Genomic DNA, 21,403 nt, shown 5'->3' on the forward strand with positions numbered 1-21,403 from the left:
CACCTTCTCCAGCCCCAGGTGGCAAATGGCTGATCAACACAGAAGTACAAAAGCCAGATGCCCTTGATTCAAAGAGATCTGATCAGTGGTGCAGCTTATCCTCCAGATCAGGCTTGGATCAGGCTGAAGAGGGACTCAGGGACCAATATACCCTTGCTCCATCACTGCCTTGGACCCTTCCTGCTTCCCCTACTCCTCTTCTCTGAAGAGCCCTTCCTCAGTAAATGACATGCATCCGAGTTCCTGTCTCGGTCTCTGTTTCTAGAAAACCCAACCCAAGACAAGGTGGAACCAGAAAACTCGAGTGGGGACTTTTGAGGTGTTCCCTGGGTTCAGGGACAGCACAAGGCAAATCAAAGGGAGAAGACTGCCCTCCTACAAGCTGCTAGTCAGAACCATCCCATCCAGAATGCACCCACACCTGAGCAGGTGAGCTTCTTGAGTATTTTATGCAATTTGGTGTATAGACGAGCACACGTATTTTACTGGTGGTAGTGAACAATCAGAAGACCAGCGTTCTATAGCAACCAGAATACATCTGCATAGCAGTTCTAACAGAATTCATAGTCAACACTCACAAGGATTATGAGTAGTGTGTGTGTGTATATACAAACGTTGTGTTTATGTCTCCAAGCCAATGCTCCATTCCCGCAGGGAGCGCACTCAAGCTTACCTTTCCCGTTCTGCTTTGTTCTTGATAGATTTATCTTGGCTGATGGCTTTGCTGTTTTCCATAGAAATCTTGGCCTGGTGTGCTCGCATTTCCTTGCTTTCCCTAAGTATTAAAAGTAAAGAGATAGGGGTTGGGGGGTAATGGGGAGTTAGTGTTTAGTGGGTACAAAGTTTCAACTGGGGAAGATGAAAAAGTCTGGGAGACCAATGGTAGTGATGGCCACACAACAGTGGGAGTGTACTGACTGCCACACACTTTTAAAAATGGGTAAAATGGGGGGCGCCTGGGTGGCTCAGTGGGTTAAAGCCTCTGCCTTCGGCTCAGGTCATGATCCCAGGGTCCTGGGATCGAGCCCCACGTCGGGCTCTCTGCTCAGCAGAGAGCCTGCTTCCCCCTCTCTCTCTGTCTGTTGCTCCGCCTACTTGTGGTCTCTCTCTGTCAAATGAATAAATAAAATATTTTTTAAAAATGGGTAAAATGGGGCGCCTGGGTGACTCAATCAGTTCTGCCAGTTCAGGTCATGATCCCGGGGTCCTGGGATTGAGCTCCGCATGGGGCTCCCTGCTCGGGGAGGGGGGGCGGGGTCTGGTTCTCTCTTTCCCTCTGTTCCTTTTCTCTGTCTCACATTAAAAAAATCTTTAAAAAATGGTTAAAATGGCAAATTTTATGTTATAGATATTTTACTATAATAAAACAATTCTATAAGTAACAACAGGACTATGTTCACTTTTTTTTTTCCCCACTGTTAAGCTCATCAAGTTATTTTGTATCCTGTGGGAAGGAGGGAACGAGCTCCAATGCATGAGAAGGAGAAGTGGGTCACCCACTGCGGAAGTGCCAGTGATGAACGGGGATGAAGAGACATTACATTTGTCCATTAAAAACATATTTTCCAGTTTTGCCCTACGTTTCTTGGAATCAGATGGCCTGGAAGAGAGAGGATGTTCTGAACCTCACTAGTGACCTTCATGTTCTCTGACAGCTCATGGGAATGAAGGGGACTGAGTAGTTTCAGATAAGCATGGGATATCGGAGGGCTGGGGAGGGGAGGAAGCTTACATAAGGCCCCTGATCCCTGCATGTGCTGGGATGTCTGTGCGTACATGAGAAAGACTCATAGATTATTTATGTGTATATTAAAGGTATACATTTTGGAACACTGAAATGAGTATTATTAGCAAATAATTTTTTCTGGAACCTATAGAGGTCTCTTTGAAATCCTGCCTGGAAATAAATGACCAAGAAGGAGGAGTCAGGTGTTCTAAGTAGTGTCTGGACTGTCTCAAAAGAAATGGACAACACTGGGCCCACAGAGACAGGAAAACGCACAGAAACTCCTGGGCCCAAGCAAATGGCTCTCCAGTTGTTCCTTCAGTTGGTGTTATCAACCGACCATTTCCTTATTCATTCATTCAACAAGCACTTCTCTGTGACTAAATGTGGCTGGCCAGTCTTAAAGGGGGCAAGATTTTTTTTAACCAAGAGCAACATCTGTGATTGTAAGGAAGACATATACCACACAGGGTGCTTGAGAAAACGTCCAAATGCTCCTGTTACTTGGAAAAATGTCCTGGCTGTGCATTTATTTTTTAAGGAAATTAGTAATTAGGTTATGCTTTCTTCAAATAACTTCCAAAGCAATGCAAGAATTAGTGAACTTTTTCTTTTGAGAGCTAAATTCTTTTTTTTTTTCCCCATTCACTGACAAGAAAGAGGAGAGAGGAGTAGCCTCATCCTGTGAAGTATCTTTGGAGAAGGAGGGATGGGTACAAACCGGTACTGTGGCAGCGGTCAAAGACAGAGTGGTGAGCAGACCTTTTTGTGTACTCAATCAAGAGCATCTCGCAGGGAAAAAAAATAAAAGACCACTCCTAACCTATACAACTTCATAGGATACTTTAAAACGGATAGGGTATGGACCAATGACCTCCAGAAAACTTAGCACCGTCTACCTCCTTTAGTTGCCTTGAATGAGAACTGGCCACCACGTTCTTATGGTTACCATAAGTTCTTACTTATGGTTCTCTCCAGAACCAGCCTGGGAATTCATGAACGTGCCCAGATAATTTTTGCAGTTAGCATTGAAAAACGTTTTTGTTTGCTTTGTTTGTGTAAAGCTTCTATTTCCTACTCTTGTGTGTGTATCAATAGACCTACAGTGGCATATGGAAGGCACAAAGGGAGAAGCTGGCAAGCTGGAACAAAGCAGTGATCAAAGGATGTAATTGACATGGACGCTCTTCTGCTGGGGATGGGGGATCTAGTTCATCACTTGCAGAATTTAAAAAGGATTCTTCAATTCATAAACCGACACTTCTTCACTGTTTCTTGATTAGGCCTATCTTCCTAAAATTCCTGGAAGTCCTAATCATGTAAAGTAGCGTCTCACCACACTTAGCCGCTGAGTGATCAGATCCGATCTGATCAAGGAGCTTAACTGGTTGGTGTTCATCTCTTTCTGTGTCCTCTCTCCTAAGAGGCTCCAGGCTATTTTCCAGAGCCCAGCGTTGGGCCTAACACTCTGTGAAACCTCCATGACCGCTCTGGAGTCAGCAGAGCTCCTTTGGGCTGCTCTGCTTTTTAGTACACATCCCATAATATTTGTAATTCAACTGAATTTTTCATGTGTGTGTTAAGACCTTGCTAACACTTGTAAGCACTTTGATGGCAGAGGCCATTGCTTATAGTTCACGTTGTCTGCCTCCGCTGTATGACATGATACTCGTAACAGCTCAGGATTACGACAAAATTAGCGGTTCCCTCTGGAGAAGGCACACTTGCCTACCTGTCATGGGACAGTTTCAGCTGCTGGGTTTGCTGCTCATGGGCATTGATCAGTAGTTTTCTCAGGAGCTCACACTGCTGGCTGAGGTGTAGGTCCCGGATTTCTTGCTCCTCAGCACTGTGTGTGTTGATCATTTCTGACCACTCCTTCGTGTGCTGGGCCACTATCTCTTTGACCTGTGGGGGGAAAAGGAGATGGTGCCACTTGGAACTCTCACAGATCAGGTATAAAATGAAAACACAGTATCCTTCGTGCATTTCAAGTCCCACCCACCAATTTAGCTGGTGAATCAGTAGACACTCCGACCTGAAAAAAATATGTACTAATCCATGGGAATCAGGAAGTCATAGCTTCTTAAAATAATCCATCATTTTGGTTCTAAATATTCAGCCATGACCTGTGATTTCATTGCCTAACTTGTCCATGTTCCCTTTTGTCTGGACTCTGGCCTCCTTTATGGCCAGCTTCTCATTTCTTCGTGCTCTTCCCCATTTCACATCCACAAGGCCACAGGTCTGAATGGAAAAACCCTATGTTCTCTTATGGCTGGATTATGACTCCTTGTGTCAACCCTACCAGACATTGGGGTAGAAAGTCTCCCCCTCCCCATATCAGAGTTCTTTGCAATGTGGTTTTGTACCTTTCCTCGTCAAGAGCTAGTGTCCATTTCCCCACCTCCTTGAATCTGGCTGCCCTTGGGACTTGCTTCACCCACGAGACAGTGGCCTTGGGACAGAGCCTATGCTAGCCTGCTGGAGGATGAGAGATCATACGGGAAAAAGCAACAAGCCACCTGCTAATGACCAGGGTATCTTGAGTACAGCCATCCATCCCAGCTGATTGCAGACACATGAGTGAGCCTAATCACATACCTAGAACCATTCAACAGAGTATGGCCCAAATTCTGACTCACTCAGTTGTAGGGTAATAACTGGTAGGTGTCTGAAGTCACTGCAGTTTGACCCCGTGTACTGTGCAGCAAAAGCTAGCTGATATCATGGCCAAGGTTTCTACTTTCCTATCTGTGTAAAGCTTCTAGAAGTCACAGCATGTGTCTCAGAGACACAGAGCTTTCTGCCTCTGTAACTTTACACAAGGGACACAAAATACGTAGCATGAGGAGAACCTCCGTTAAAACCACATTACTTGCCCATGTGAGCAGCAGGGCCACTGGCCAGATGATAGAGCTGTGTGGAGACACAGAGAGGCTGGCTGGTTTGACCAAAAGCTACAGTTGGGAGTTTTAAGAGTACCCTCTCCCCTTCTGTAACTATTATTGCTAGAAGAATTATTTGTGTCCTTGACTGGAATGTGTGCTCAGTTCCCCAAAGGTGTGCAAGCTAGTAAGTCTCCCAAGTTCCTATTTTCTTGTGCTTTTGGGGAAATATGAGTAATTGAACTCATCTCCTAGAATGTCAGCTCTTGGTTTTTTCCCCCATCCTAAACTTCCACAGCAAAGTTAGAATGGGATAAGTATCAAAGGGTTACTCAATCCCCAGGTTGGGGGCTTTTTTTCCTATGTTTAATGTTACTTCTCTAGAGAAGCATGTTCTGTATTTTATATAGTATTTGTCCTGTTTCACTTGATGCCCCAGAGGCAGGAGGCAGACAGCATAGACAGACGGTATGCATATCTCTACAGATGAAGGAAATGATGTTCCATGAATGGACCTTTTCAAAGCCAGTGAGTCTGGAATGAATGTGAATGCAGAGACCCTTTGACTTCCCAGAGCAGCCCCAGGTTACTGTTATTTCTGATTTAGGTTAGGTAGGGTTTCTAAAAAATTACAAAGTATCTTCTGCAAGTTCCTGCTGTAAAAATAGGCATTTTCTTACCTTAGATTTGTGATCTGATGTCAGTGTCTGAATTTTAATTTCGGTTTCCTTTTTCATTTCGAGACAATTACTCCCCCTGAAAATGGAAAATCATCAATGTGTGCCAGATGTTAGATTTCTCCCCATTCCCATGGGCCCTTGCTCCAAAGCTTTCTAATGAAGACAATTTGTTCATCAAACATGGGATGCCATGGCTCATTGGGCAACATCAGTATTTCTAGTAATAGATGTACACCTTACAAAACATCTTTATCATGATTACTCAATTCAACCACTACACAAAGAGACACTTCCCATCTAACAATGATTTCATTGTTAAGGGTCTGTGGTCAGCGTTTCCATTTTGGTTCCTGCTTTTCTTGAGGCTAATTTTTCATTTATTCAATAAAATATTATTGGAGATAATAACTAGAAAATAGGTCCTCAGCCTGGAAGTGAATTTTTAAATTCTTTCTGGTTATAAGGCCAGATTTTTGTCTTTTACACATGCCAGCAAGGCAGAAAATAGCATTTCTTGGCATCCTAGGGCAATTTTTGCTTTTTATTCCATTGTGACTAGGAAATACATATGAGGCAATTTCCCAACAACCATTACTGCTTATTTCAGTGATAATTTTTCCCTTTTGGAAAATCTGTAGCGTTGCTGAAACCAGAACAGGTCCCAAGCTTCTGCCTTCAGCATAAACGCTCTGATGTATTATGGCCCAAGTCATAATGCTTCATTATATTATGGAGAATGTCTGAGAAGCACTGTTCTAAAAATGCTAGGACTCTGATCAAATCTATTACTTCTTAAGGGCAGGCATGGAGGATGCTCTCCCTCTGGTCTGTTATTCAGTGAGCTTGTGCCATCACAGAAAGATCCCCCTGGCTTAATTCTAGACAAAACTGTTTTAGAGTAAATGCAGTAACAGAGTTTAACAGTCTTGTCTGTTGGCATAAGCTGAAGATTCTTGTAATATTAAAAATTAAGACTGCATTTTTCCCCCCAGGAGGGCATCAAACTTATTTTCTGGCTATGCAAAAGGATTTCTGTAATTTCAAAATTTCCCAACTTTAGCTTGCCCTTCCTTCTCCCCCCGTTCACCTTAAAGATACCTGAGTGGAAAACACATGAGAGACATATTTACGGTGTCATCAATGAATGACAGTCCAACTGGAATAAAGCTCCTCTTTTCTACTTCAATCCCTGCCCTCAGTTGGACGAGTCTCTTATTTTCCAGGAAAAATTTTTAATGGGATGAAAACACAGTCAAGACTAAGTTCTTGTTTGCCCTAAACAGTTAACTGAACAGTTGGGAAACACAAAAATATAAAAAGGCAAAAAGCTTCCAGAAGGTAAAGAGCCATTACCCCTTCTTCTTCATCGCTTTCTCTAGGATTTTCTCATGCGTTGACTTCTCTTTGTCGTACTGTGCCACAATTTTGTCAACTTGTGTGCAGTGCAACTTTTGCATTGTGCTGTGCTCCTGAAGGAGAAGAATCTGCCGTCACAAGGTGGACTTTTCCAGGGTCTGACAAAATTTACCTGTGTTGGGCTGGCGTGATTTTCAACAGCTTTCCCAGAACCTCAGTTTGAGGTGTAACCATTTCTGAGAAGTGGAAGGACTTCCAATCTCCCACCCAACACAAGAGTTTCTGGTACAGGGGCAGCCCCAACAGAGTATATATCCTCAGCCTGAAGAACATGCTCACAGAACATGCCCAAAAGGTATCCCTGCCCACTACTGGGCAGGACCAATCATCCCAAAGTCCTCTCTTCTACACATACATGTTCTCCACAGAACTTCTACCCACTCGTCTTTGTTCTGTTGGAGACCACTAATTAGTCTACAGGGCCTTCCACGCCTTGGTTCTCAAATACCCAAGTTCAGCTACCATACCTTTTCTATTTCACTTGCTAAGTGTAACTATTCACATGTGATATGGCTTCTAAATACCCATCATACTTTTGGAAGATCTTAAATACCACCACCGAACGGTAAGAATTGCCAGTAGGGTGTCACTGTCAGCTGACTTCAAATCCCCATCATGCCTTTGTGGGAAGACTTGGAGAAGATAGGGGCTGGGTGGGGGAGATCCTCAGGACAGGAACTGACAACAGGGACAAGAGAGTGGTCCAAGGTTGCTGTGGATTTGGGATCAGGGAATCATATGGAACTGTATCTTCCTTAATTTGTGGTTGGAACATCTCATAAATCTAGCCCTGTTCCCAATATGTGTGCGCTTTGTGTTATAAACACATTTCAGCCAGGGCTTTTGCAGTGTGGTAGATTGTGTTAAGGACATGGGTTCTTCAGGCTTCAGTCCTAGGGCAACTCATCTAGCCTCTTGGTCTGTTCATCTTTATAACTGGGATAGAGATATCTAGGTCACAAGGTTGTTAGGACTAAAAGTAAATATAGTAATATTTCAAATGCCTGTTATACCTTATTCAAAATATAGTAACATGTTCATATTATTTAATATCTATGATAATATACAGAGAGTGACTTGGGATAAAGGAGAACAAGTAGAATGATTAAATCAATCCACGTTCCCTCCCCACTGAATCAGCCCCCTCAGGAAATCAACATGTTAAGGTCTCCTTATTTGAATGGCTTAACTACTCTTGCATTGCTGTGGACAACAATGAGCCTACTAAAATGCCTTACTAATAGTCTTCCTTTTAAGATTTAAAGGCATCACGCCTGCTCAGCACATGTGTTAATTTTCCTGGGCAAATAAATAAGGAACTCTGTGCAAGTGCAGATTCAAACAGATTAGAATAATCTTTCTACTTTCCTGTTTCTTGCAAGTACCAAAGGGAGGGTGGAGAGGATCGTTCTTTAAATAGCCCAGTGCAGCACAAGAAAAGGAGAGGATTTTGAGGCTTGGAAGTATACTGACAGACTATTTCTTAAGGAAATATTCTGGTGAATCTTATTAACCCAATTAGAGATGAGGAATGAGGCTTTTGTGACAAAAGGCATTCATGATGGATTCCGGTAGGTAAGACAGGCTCTACGAAGGCAACCCAAGTCTTTGTTCAGCAATACATGGCACAAAACTTGGTTCATAGCAGGTGCTCATTAAATATTTGTTGCTCAAATGGAAAATTAAAAAAAGCCAAGGGAAAACAGCAGTCAGTAATTCTGGTCTTAGTTCAGTCAATAATTAGCCAAGTGGTCTTGTACAACTTATATAAATCTTCCCAGCCCTCACCTTCTTTCTTAGAAAACCGAACAAGAGCCATTTGCCCAAGCTCATTCATGGGTTGGTTATGAGCTGCAAAGTTACCGAATGTATGCAGGAGTAATATGGAAAATAAGGGAGCACCTAGGTGGCTCTGTAAGTTAACCATGAGCCTTCGGCTCAGGTCATGATCTGGGGTCCTGGGATCAAATCTCGCATCGGGCTCCCTGCTCAGCGAAGAGCCTGCTTCTCCCTCTCCCTTTGCCCCTCTCCCTGCTTGTGCTTTCTCTCTCAAATGAATACAATCTTTAAAAAAGAAGTATGGAAAGTTAGAAGCACATTGAATCAAAACGATTACTGTTAATACAAATAACCAAGTTGGTCTTGAAAAATTATCTCTGTGTTTCTGTTTCCAGATACCACTTTTCCTTTCACAAATGAACGGGTTCCTAATTATGTGATGGTGGTGAAGCCTCAGCTTCCTGAAGTGTAAGAAAGAAGAGCCAGGAAATGGTCTCTCAGTCCATTTTAACTCAGAAAAAGTCTATCATTGGTTTTATTCCTTGGTCCTTAATTAAATCATGAGACACTATCGAAGGGGCATATTTTTTTTTTTCATTCATTCAGGTCAAGAGTACCAAAATTAGATATGTTGACTGGAAAGTCAATCTTAGTTGCCATATTTTGGGGGAGAATACATATACAGCTTTTAGCAGGATTTATAGGTTTCTTATTGGAGTTAAGAGTAAATTCATCTTCTTGTGGGACAGACTTCTGCTGCAATTCATTCTTATGACTGATGGGGCAGTGGGCATGAATGACTGTACCACAGATATTACTGAAAAACTGGATTAAGTCATGTTTGCTCAGCATGAAATTCTGAGGTCACCGGTAAGCTGCTTCTGTGGGTGGTTGCCCTGTCTCTTCCTAACAGAGTTGTGGGTCTGGCACCGTGGTCTTACCGCTAATTACAATTGACAAGTTTAAGAGCAGTCTTCATGTTATCAGCTAAATTGCTTGCATAGCAAAGAACAAATTTTCCATGAGTAGATTTACTGAATGCCACATGTTAGTCGGTTTCTCAGGCATTTCATTTGACTGATCTGCTTGTGATGCTGCAAACCGGTGGCCCTAGGGATGCATTCTGCCTACAAATGTGAGATTTCTTCCTGCTCTACATGATGTTTTGAGAGAACACTGAATTCGGACTAATATTTAAAGATCTAGAAGTTCATATAAGATTTCATATTTTAGGAGTCCCCTTTCGAGAATGAAGCTGGCCCATGGACTCCCAAGGCACTGATGGTGGGGAGCTAAGTCTGATTTGTCTTTTGGGTGGGAATGAATGCTCTTTTCCTCTGTCTGACCAATGGCCTTCATTTACTTGCTTAGTCCCTATAGGCATTTAAGTTGTAATTATTCTTCTAACATGTTACTGGGGATACTTACCCAACTTTGCTCTAAGGATCTGACCACATCAGACAGTTGAACAGTATGCCCATTTCTTACTGAAAGAAGCCCCAGTTCTGGACTCTAGTGACTCATGCATTAGGGGAGATTACTGTTATTTAGTTCTGCTTTTGCTATCTCTCATCTAATGGACACTTGAAAATCATTCCCCCTAGTTTCCATTTCAAATTAGAGAGCTAGTTCTAGAAAGTGAGAAACACAGAGAAGTCTGATTGCCAGCTGCACTCACAGGGTCAAAAGCTATGGCCAATGACCATTGCTAACTGCCCGAATCTAGGCATGTTAACTAGCATCCTAATCTCATTTGGGGCTCACATGGCCATTGTCCCTAACTTTTCTGCTCGGTGTCCTAAAAGCAGCTCATACACCTACTTCTGTGTCCCTCTTGCAGAAGGCAGATCCTCATACACCACAAGTCCTCCTCCATCCTATATCTGACCTTCAAGTTGGAAAAGATTTCTTATGCATATTACATTTGTGTCTTAAGCCACTGGGATTTAGCTCTTGGATTCCCTTTAGTTCTACAAAGTGGCATTACTTAGCTAGGCTGATGTCTGAGAGCTAAGAGTGCCCTACAGTCCTAATATGGACTAGGCAGGAGTCTCTTCTCTTAGTTGCCAACTGCCAAGGTTGATGCATGGACGCTGTTGTTGGGAGCAGACAGCCTGAGCCAGGTTCCCTCCTCAGTAGATTACTTTATTACCCAAGGCCTTAGGGTGGCAAATCTTAGCCCCGTATTAGGGGGCTCCAAAATTGTTAAAAAGGGGTTGTAAGCTGTTGTTTCACAGAAAGGTTGGGAGTATATATTCTCATTATTGCTTGACAATAGGTCAAAATCTGTTTTTGTAAGGATGCTTCATCCTCACCTTGCAGGAAATTAGGGGGACTTCCACTAAGGGATCAAGGGACATAATAGAGTACCAAGTTATATTCCTAAAGAAACAATTCTCAAAATGTTATGTGTGCAGGAGAGGTGCTAAAATTTATCTCCTAGACCTTTTCTTAGAGATTATAACTAAGTCTCAGATGCAAGAATAGGCAGTTTTACAAAACTTCCACTTCTTGGTCCAAGGATCATATAGTTGAAAAAACAGTCCCAAAGGAGGCCCAAGAGAATCATGACTGGTTTTAAAAACCTTTTACTAAGGCCATCAAGAAGATGTAAGAAATAAAAATCAATGTGGGAGTACTCAGAGATAACGCAGTAGAGTGGTTAGGAGTGTGAATTTCACTACTGGGTGTGTGAAAACACTAATTCCAAAAGATATATGGACCTTTGGAATTACAATAGCCAGGTTGTGGAAGCAATGCATGTGTCCACTGATAGACACACGGATAAAAATGTGTTGTGTGTGTACACACACTCACACATACATATAAAATGGAATATTATGCAGCCATAAAAAGGATGAGATCATGCCATTTGCAACAACATGGATGGATATAGAGGGTATTATGGTAAATGAAGTAACTCAGAGAAAGACAAATACCAAATGATTTCACTCATATGTGGGATCTAAAAAAACCAAAACCAAATGAAGAAACAAACATAAAGCAGAATCAGAACTATAAATACAGACTTAGGGCTGCCAGAGGAGAAGGGAGTTGGGAGATAGGCAAAATGGGCAAAGGAGAGTGGGAAATAGAGGCTTCCAGTTATGGAGTGAATAGGTCACATGAATAAGAAGTACAACATAAGGAATATAGTCAACGCTATTGTAACAGCATCATATGGTGACAGATGCAGCCACACTTGAGGTGAGCACAGCACAGTGCACAAACTTGTCAGATCTCTACATTGCACACCTGGAACTAACTGAACATTGTATGTCAAGTATACTAAACACACATGCACGCGCGCGCACACACACACACACACACACACACACACACACACACGAGTTCTGGAGTCAGAATTTTGATTCACATCCTAACTCCACCATTTAAAAGCTAGGTGGTTTAGTCAAGCTGTGTTCTTTTAAGCATAAATCATCTAACCTTACAAATGATTAGTAGGTTCACAAAAATGGCCACAATTCATGCTCTCTCTGTATCCACTCTCTCCATCCCCCCCTACTTTGTAATGTGACTTTGTGGCTCCAACATTCCTGTAAATCCTTCATCTTAGAAGACAAGACAGTTCAGATGAGACCGTGGCAAGTATTAGGGAGATATTGTAGACTGAAAAATTATAGAAAGTTTATAGACAGGAAGCTTAATTTCAAATAACTATTTGAAATTATTTGTGAAACCCTTAGTTAAAATAGATAAAATGCAGTTTTAATACATGGGAATAATGTGGTGAGTTGTAAAAGGTGTGGGTTAGATGTAAGCAAATGAGGCCCATAATCAGCATTAACTAGTTATATGGCTGGAGATAAGGGACTCACTTCTTTGAATTTCATCTTATTTGTTTTTAGAATGTGCACAGTGTTACTTAGGCTTCAGGGATATTGTGAGGAGTTGTGAATGTGCATAAAATGTGTAACACAAGGGTGCTCGGGTGGCTCAGTTGGTTAAGTGTCTAACTCTTGATTTCAGCTCAGGTCATGATCTCAAGGCCATGGGACTGAGCCCCTAGTTGGGCTCTGCACTGGGTGTGGAGCCTACTTAAGATTCTCTCCTCTCTCTCCCTCTGTGACCCCTCCAAATGTGTAACACAAAACTGGCACTAAATAAATGTTAGCCTTATTAGTAGTCTTATTATAGAAACACTACAGAGCTACCCTACGACACAGCAATTACGCTACTAGGTATTTACCCAAAGAATACAAACATAGTGATCCAAAGGGGCACCTGCACCCCAATGTTTACAGAGGCAACATCCACAACAGCTAAGCTATAAAAAGAGCCCAGATGTTCATTGAGAAATGAAAGGATAAAGAAGATGTGGTGTTGTGTGTGTGTGTGTGTGTGTGTGTGTGTATAAAATGGAATATTACTCAGCCATCAAAACATGAAATCTTACATTTGCAACAATGTGGGTAGAACTAGAGGGTATTACGCTAAGCAAAATAAATCAATCAGAGAAAGACAAGTGTCATATGATTTCACCCATGTGGAATTTAAGAAACAAAACAGGATCAAAGAGGAAGATAGGGGAAAAAATAAGACAGAAACAGAAGGAGACAAATCATGAGACTCTTAACTATAGGAAATGAACTGAGCACTGCTGGAGGGGAGGTCAGTGGGAGGATGGGGTAACTGATCGATAGGCATTAAGGAGGACACATGACGTAATGAGCACTGGGTATTGTGTGCAACTGGTGAATCACTGACCTCTGAAACTAATAATACGCTAGATGCTAATTGAATTAAAAAAAAGAGGAAAAAACCTTACAAAAACACCACAGAATTCAGAATTCATAAATTATACTGCCAAAGCTATCTGAATAAAGCAGGTCCCCTGTGTATTTAATGTGGGAGAAGGGATTCATTTGTAAGCTCATAATCACACAGTTATAATGGGAACTTCTGCAGTGCATGAAGGTCTGAAAAAGAAGCTGGGAAATGCATTGCCCTGCTCAGAAATACTCCTGGAAAGCTCTCCGGAAAGCAACAGGCAAGCACGGTGTATCTTATCGGGACAATTTTCTCAGTTGTTCGACCTAAGGAATTCTGAACACTTCCTCCAAAAATGTACACTAAAGCAGTTCTGTAAGTCCACACAAATGCAGGTAGTTGGATTTAGGGAGATTTAAAATCGCCTTTTAGGTATTGGTTCTACTATATAATATGGGACTCCAAGAAGCTCGTTTGTTTTCTACAAAGGAAAGCAACATGGATTCCCTCAGCCATCTGGGATCTACTGGTTATTAAGCAACATGAAGATGTCCCTGCCAACAAGCATGAAGAAATGGGATTGGCTGAATGAAGTACCGTGGTGTCTGGGGGCGGGGGGTAGATCTACCAAGGCCAGCTCAAATGTATCACAGAATAATAATTTTCCAGCTATTAATGGACTCAATGTTTCTATTCTCCCTCTGAATTCCTATGTTGAAGCCCTCATTCCCAATGTGATGGAATTTGGAGGTGGAGCCTTAGGGGGGTGACTGGGTCATGAGGGTAGAGTCCTCAGAGATGGGATCAGTCCCCTTACAAGAAGAGACATGAGAGAAATGATAGTTCTTTCTACCATGTGAGGACATAGCAAGGAGGCTCTCTGAAGTTCAGGAAGGGGGCTCTCACGTGGCATGGAACCTGCGGCACCTTGACCTTGGGACATCCAGCCTCCAGACCTTAAGAAGTAAATGTCTGTTGGTTAAGTCACCTGGTCCATGCCAGTTTGTTACAGTGGCCCAAGCTGATGGTCCTGTTTGCTGACCTGAGTGAGCTTGGACTCAAAGGTCCAGAGGAGGAAATCAACAGATAACTCTGCTCTGTGGTAGGTAGGTCACATTCTCAAGAATCGAGGACCATTTCTTAGCAGCTGTACAGATAATGAGTGTACGGACACCTTCCAACCTAGATGGGGATGTTCATAACATCCCGTGGGTTACCCCTGCATTTGATGCAACAAGGGGAACTTGTCTACTTACCAAAGCATATGATGTCCTTCACAGAATAATGCAGTAAGTGTATGGGTGCTAGACTCAGGTGGTTTGGGTTAAAATTTTGGCTCTGCAGCTTTCCGATGAGTGAATAGCTCAACTGCTTAACTTCCCTAATCATTAATTTCTTAATTACACATGCAAAATGGAGACTAAAGTAGAATTTGTCTTCTAGAGTGGAGAGTATAAAATGAAACAATAAATATAAAGCGATGAGCACGGCATCTGGAAAATACTGAGCATGCAAAAATTCCAGCCACTATCCTCCTTATTTTTATTATTGGTCACAGTATGTGTTTCCTGGTCATGCCTCAAGGAAATATTTAATGAGGGCGAGGTCAAAAGTTGGAAGTTTCCATGGAGCCCACAGGCCACGGATATGCCTGCCTCAGTGACAGAGATCCAAATTGAATGGAAGATCTGGGGGACACTGGCTTACGATGTGGGTACCAAGTCCGTCCCTATCACCAAAGTCAGGTAAGTTGCCTTTTCTCCCTTTTTCCTGTCGCCTTTCCATATTCTAGGTTGTTGCCAATGGCCAACAAAATTGAAAGCAATGCTTTAAGTGGCTCTGTCTCCAATAGTCCCACACTTCTAAAAATCTATGGCAAGAGTCCCCTGTGGGCAATAAAAAGGAATTCTATTAAATGGACTTATTCATGACATTTGGGAGCAAAGAGTGTACAGAGTGACCTCTAGATCAGCAAATGCACTGAGCTATCAGTTCAATAACATAGGGGATATTAGGAGGCCTCGATTAGGTTGAATTTCTCAAAGGAGCACAGACTTAAAATGGAGTCCATGAGCCCAGCAGTCTAATATCTGGAGTGATTCAGAGATAACGGCACTCAAGTCTGGCTCTGTAGAACATGCCTTAGTTTGAGGACTGAGTCAGAGTACAAAGAAGTGGAATGCAAAATCGGTTTATAAAGAACTTTGAAGTCCTTTAAGAAATTGAGTTTCTCTTGCTCCCATTGCCCTACATGGATGAACCCACATGTTATCCTTCCAGCCCCAGGGGTTGTTGTGATCCATCTTGGGAAGGAAAGAGGAATTACGTTCTCCTCCTTTCCCTGTGAGGAGTGACGGGGAGCAAGATGATGCCTGAGTGTGGTGAAGTTTCCAACCCACACAAGAACTCCTGAGGCCAGCTGCTGCTGTTCTCTTGAATTTGCCACCAACTCTCAGAATTTCTCAGGATCACTGTCAAAAAAACCCTCTTCTTATGGGCAAAAAGGAAAAACAACTCTATTTCAGAAGTAGGCCACTGAGCAGAGTTTACATAATGGGGAAAGTGAGAAGTGTCCCCTTCTCCTGGAGCCGTGGGTGAGAGGTTCAGAGCCGGCCAGTACCCCCCTCTGTGCACTGTGTGGCAAACGACTCGCAACCCGGGGGCTTTGGGTGCCTCGAGGCTAACTGAGACTGTAAGATGGTCTTCCAGAGTCTGAGGATGGCCCACTATTTTAGATCAAATCCGACGACTAAACAATTTTGAAATGGGCAAAGCTTTGTTATGCTTTTGAAAGAACTGTTGGAAATGCAGATTACAAATCAGTGATGGCCAATCCCCAAAGCAGTCTGTTTTTAAATTTCATTTGCCAATCAGTGAAAATGAAGGTACTACCGTCCAATTGGCTGGGGTCAGTTTCTAAGCCATGGTTTTGCCTGTGAAGAGTCCACTGGTCCACTCCACAGAATAATGGCTTGAGGTTTTCATCAGAGAGCAAAAAGTAGAAAACAAACAAGCAAGAAAAATCGTACACACATACCTAGGTACGCACATTCAACACACCCTACCTTTGCGTGTTTCTTCTTTAAAGAATTTAGCTCCTTCTGTTGTTTCTTTAAGTGCTTCAGGTAAGCCTGTGGAAGAAACAAAGAGAGTACCAAAGCAGTGTTTTGCAGCTACAATGAATACATCTGGTGAGAAACAAAAAAAAAATCAGTGTCACCAATATGTGTCACACAAAAGCGCTTGCGAAACTAGTGAGCCTTTTACCTTCATCTGCTTTAAATCTTCTATCCTCACTTGAGGGATAAGTTCGATACCTTAAAAAAAATTAAATCACTGTGTGTATTAAAAATTAGAATAACAGATAACACAAAATTCACCATTTTGAAATCTCATCTAAAGACTTTGAAGCAGCTTTACATGTAAGGTTATGGATATAAACATCTTCACTTCTTATTACAAAGCAATTAACTAGACACTTCACTGGCAGGCTTACTGTCTTCGGTCAGGTTCCTTACAAGCAGATCCTGAGCTGGAGTTCTATGTGCATGTGACTTACTAAGGTAGGGCTCTCAGGAGAAACCCCAGGAGCGAGAGAAGCAGAATAGGGCAGAGGAAGTAGGCAGGGGGCACTTCTGGCCAAAATCCAACCTGACCCTGCTGGGGGCTCTTAAGCACAAATGGCTGTCCAAAGTTGCCGGACCTTGAGGTACGAGACTGGGCTTTCATCACCCCAGAACAGCCAGCCAGTGGCTTCCGAGACCGTACAAAACCTTCCAGGCATTTCCAGGCAAGGGAACTCCCACAGTCTGAGGGCAATCCTCTGAGAATGTGGCAGCTGGGATTTGCAATCAGCCAATACACAGAGCAGCTGGAGGGAGGGGGTGCTAAGCCCACAAAGGATATCAGATCAGGCACCGCAGCATCTGTGAATGTTACTTTACTCTTTGTATTTCGGGGGCTACCATCCCAGTCAACTACCTCCCTCTTCATTGTCATCAAAGAACTTTTTTTTTTTTCTCAGCTGCTTTGATCAAATGTAATTTTTAAGCAATAGGCTATTGAGCACAGGAAAATCCTTCAATCAAACTGTGGTGTAACAGGATGTTGTCATGAGGACCGGGAGTCACATACTCCATTATCCTGCTACTGGAGGGATGCTAGGCCAGGTGCTGTCATGGCAACCGGAGTTGTCGGAGAATCCCCAAACATTTTCTGTTTGACTGCAGATTTTTCATCTTACAAATTAAGAGGAATGTGTGTTTTGTACTCTAATTGAATTCCATTAGACTCCAAAAAGCGAGGGATGAGATATTCAAGAAAGAGAGGCCTGGAGTCCCAGGCTCTTGTTTTTTAGTTTTGTTCATTTTAAGAGGAAGTGCACAGCCAGTGTGGGGGTAGGAAGGCGGGAAAGGGAGTTAGGGCTAAGAGAAATTGGTCCTGGGATCGGTATCATCTATGATAGAGGCGTCCAGAGAACCTGGGGCTGTTCTCTCATCTCCTAAGTCTGATGTCACAAGGCAACTCCCTGCTTTATACTGCAAGAGCAAGGGGGCACTATAGGGCAGAGATTTGAATCTTGCCTGTAAAATGAACAGAGGACTGGGGTGTGTGCAGGGTCCTCCAGAGAGCTAACAAATATTAAGACTGAAACCGGTCCATTGAGACTTCTCTTGTGGTCTTGGTTAAAGTAAATCTTGATTAACAGGAACCTATGCGAACATGAACTTGGTTTTACATTTTTTGGGGAAAGATAGAAATAACTTAAAAAAATTTTAGTTCCTATAAATGATGTATCTAGGAAACACCCACACTCTGCATGCAGAACAGGAATTGGTACATGCTTAGTTCCATCTGTGGGCCTACAGAAGTATGTCTAACAGAACTTTTGGTGACCTTGGCAGGGTTCTACGTGGGGGCTGTCCAACGGAGAGCCAGGAGCTATGTGTGGCTCTGGGCACCTGAACTGTGGATAGTGCAAGTAAAGAGTTCAAACGTTCATTTTAACATTGAAATTTATAGAGCCACACGTGGCTAGTGGTTGCTCCACTGGCCAGTGCAGTTCTACAAGCTTCCCTGGTTAAGGGAAGGGTTAAGTACGGAACTTTGGGCTCCAAAGATTGTAGTTAATTCAACTTTCACCACGTCAAGTTTTTGTTCTTATCAACAAAGCTCAAAAAGAGCTTGTTTGCTCTCAAGCCACGTTTTGGAGGCCAACTCAGAGCTTAGTTTTAATTCCTTATTCTTAAAACTAAAAAGAAAATCAATGCCTTGTCAGTCAGCATGGAAGCTAATTTTAAATGAGGAATATGGTTGTGGCCCTACCTTCTAGCTGAATGTTAGGACGTGGGACCAATCATTCCTTGTGGTGACACCTCTTAGGATATTTTGTTTCACCCATAGGAAACTATGCAGAACTGGCCTTCAAATGTCCATCTGATAATTTTACAAATAATCATGGTTGCTGTCTCATGGGGGCAACCTGTCAAGAAGGGAATCTAGAAATATATGAACAATGATGATTCTGCTGGTTCATGAGCCCACTGCCTGTCCAGATGAGTGACCGTAGGGGTATCCAGGAGAGTGTGGGGATGACGTAGCAAAGTTCACTATGTGGAAGTTCTTTTCATTAGGGAGTCTAAACCCTTTCTAAAACTATGGATATGGTACCCAGGGCCCTACATTGAAGGGGATCTAGTAGATGAGACAAAGGTTGACTTCCTGTTAAACACTCAGGGAAATTAAGTAGTTTGTCCAATCTACAAGAAAACATCCTGCTCTTGAGTTTTACAGGGCAATGAAAATTGGCAAAATTAGCAATTCAAAATACCCTCATGGAAGGCTATTCAAAAAGAGTCTAAAATTGCCAGAACAGATAAGGAGCCCTAACTCCACCTCTTTACCTTTCTTCGCTTCCACGCCAGACCCCAGGGCCGCTGTGGTGGTTGGTCTGAGCTCAGAGCTGCTCTGTGGGGTCACGTTTGCTTTGGCAGTGTTGGTTTTTCCTTTCTTGTCGTTCTTAGAAGTATCACTGGGCACATCTGCTATGTCGCTCTGGAGCAGAAATGGTTGTGTTAACCTACACAAATGCCACTTTGCCTTCAACTGTCTTGCCCTTTCTCTCTTTTACTGAATCCAGTTTGACTCACTCAGCATCTCCCCTACAACTCTCTTAATGGATCATTGCCTGGCAGGGGAAAGATTACATGGTTTTCTCAGGTTTGAGGCAAAGGATGAAGCCAAGGAAAAAAGACGCCACTCTTTTACAAGCAGGGTATGGTAAAGGGAGTTTTAAAAACAAAGGCACAAACAAGGCAAGTGTGCACAACAGTGGGGGAGGTTGGATGCAGGACCGGTAAGCAACAGAGACACACACATGTCGATTTCACCAATTTACTGACTTGGGTTAGCCGGTATTCTAGTATATCACAAGAGTATCCTGTATCTGAAACATTCCTAAAAGCATTATGGATTTCCATTTCATTTAGTTAATGTTTTCCATTTTATTTATTAAATATGCTACACTTTTACAGACCTTTGAAAATATTTTGTTGAATTGATAAATGTAATTTCAAAAACACTCTTCAAGTTTGGTCTATGAATTTATCACTTTGTCTTGCTCTTATGATCACTGACCACTGAACTTCCCCAACTTGGCTCCTTAGTCAACCATTGCTACTTACAGTTTCAATGCCCATAGCTCTCATTTGGTCTGCTCTCTTTTCCGTAATGGAAAGAAATTTCTTTGGATCTGATAAAGCATCTACGATATCTGGGGAAAAAAAAAAAGTCAAGGGGCTATTGATTCTCTGTTTTACTGTATACACGCAGGAAAATTCAGCTAATGAACAATTCATAATCCTAGACCCCTGTTAAGCCTTCTGTTAAGTACCCTCACCTAGGACCTAAGACAGAATTAGGAAAGCACAGCAGTTATAGAAAATAAGAAACAAGGGCAAGGACAAAAGCCAGATGACTTTATCCTATTTTCTCTTTGGTTTTTGCCCAAATAAAGATGACAGTGTGGCAGGGTGGGCCAAGTGAATTGCCTTGAGTTCTTGACTATTTACTTATAAGCAGGATGATTCATGTCTCCAGCTCAATTTCTTCATCTGAAAATTAGGGCTGATACCTCCCACTCTGAAGGGATACGATGAGTATTCAATGAGATGATAAATGTAAAAAGTTCTTGGAACATAGTAGACACCACTGGTATCTAAGTCTTATTTTTAGGTAAGAAGGCTAATACATATTTAAAGCCAGTTTTGGTTCCATCATAGTTAAAATGAAATATTTCTCCAGCATCGTCTCAGCTACACCTTAAAAATGGTAAAATTTCATGTTTTACATAATGTCATTGCAGAGTTCCAAGTACTTTTCAGTAGAATCTCATGTAATTTTGCACTATTTACCAATACTACAGAGGTAATATTATGCTCATTACCTTAAAACAGTACGTAATTTACAATTTTCAAAAACTCTATGTACATCAATTTCTTCCAGTAAAATCACCCTAATTATAGTCTTAAGATAATTTTTCTCAGTTGAATATATATATATTTCCCTTTATAATAGAAAATAATGCATGTACATGATAAACATTCAAACATATAAAATGTAAAAATCTCCTCTCCTGCCAATCCTACCCTTTGTATATACTGTTAACCATTTCTTGCATCCTTATTTAAAAAAAGAACAAAACAAACAAACAAAACTCCAAATGGGCTCACAGTTTCCTGCACCTATTTTTTATTTTAAACTTCACATATCTTGGAGACACTTCTTCATCAGTAATGTAGGTCTACCGTATTACTTTCAAGGGCTGCTTCAATATTCCATTTTCAGAATGACTACCATTTCTTTAACAGTGTTTGTATTGACAGACTGTTAGATTACTTCCAGTTCTTTGTTATTATAAAGAGGTATTGCAGGGAAGATCCTCGAATGTCAAATCTCAGAGCAGACATTCGCAGTACCCATAGCATAAATGCCTAGAGGTTAGAATGATGTGTAAGGGTATTTATCCTTTTGGTCGTAACATTGCTAGGTTGCCCTCCAAAGAAGTTGCATCAATTTATTTTCTCCTACCAGGGGTATATGAGAAGGTCTGACTCTAGTTATCACTCAGGTCCCTAAGAACTCTTTGTCTCGTAATGGGGGGTGTGACCAAATTAGCTTTTAAA

At 42.1% G+C, this 21,403-nt stretch overlaps 1 protein-coding gene across 12 annotated transcripts in view; it reads right to left on the reverse strand.

Annotated features, from left to right (window-relative positions):
- The window catches only part of PLCB4 (phospholipase C beta 4), a 420,401-nt gene that overhangs the window by 11,764 nt on the left and 387,234 nt on the right, over nt 1–21,403 (reverse strand). For all 12 annotated transcript variants that reach the window (XM_045980886.1, XM_045980883.1, XM_045980895.1 and 9 more), the window contains 8 exons: nt 19,904–19,992; nt 19,124–19,274; nt 16,488–16,537; nt 16,286–16,351; nt 6,648–6,763; nt 5,295–5,370; nt 3,459–3,634; nt 674–775 (listed from right to left, as the gene is read on the reverse strand). In XM_045980886.1, coding sequence (XP_045836842.1) covers nt 674–775; nt 3,459–3,634; nt 5,295–5,370; nt 6,648–6,763; nt 16,286–16,351; nt 16,488–16,537; nt 19,124–19,274; nt 19,904–19,992 — 826 coding nt within the window. The remainder of the gene's footprint in view (nt 1–673; nt 776–3,458; nt 3,635–5,294; nt 5,371–6,647; nt 6,764–16,285; nt 16,352–16,487; nt 16,538–19,123; nt 19,275–19,903; nt 19,993–21,403) is intronic.

The sequence above is a fragment of the Meles meles genome, chromosome 16, assembly GCF_922984935.1.
Source record: "Meles meles chromosome 16, mMelMel3.1 paternal haplotype, whole genome shotgun sequence".
Classification (NCBI taxonomy): domain Eukaryota; kingdom Metazoa; phylum Chordata; class Mammalia; order Carnivora; family Mustelidae; genus Meles; species Meles meles.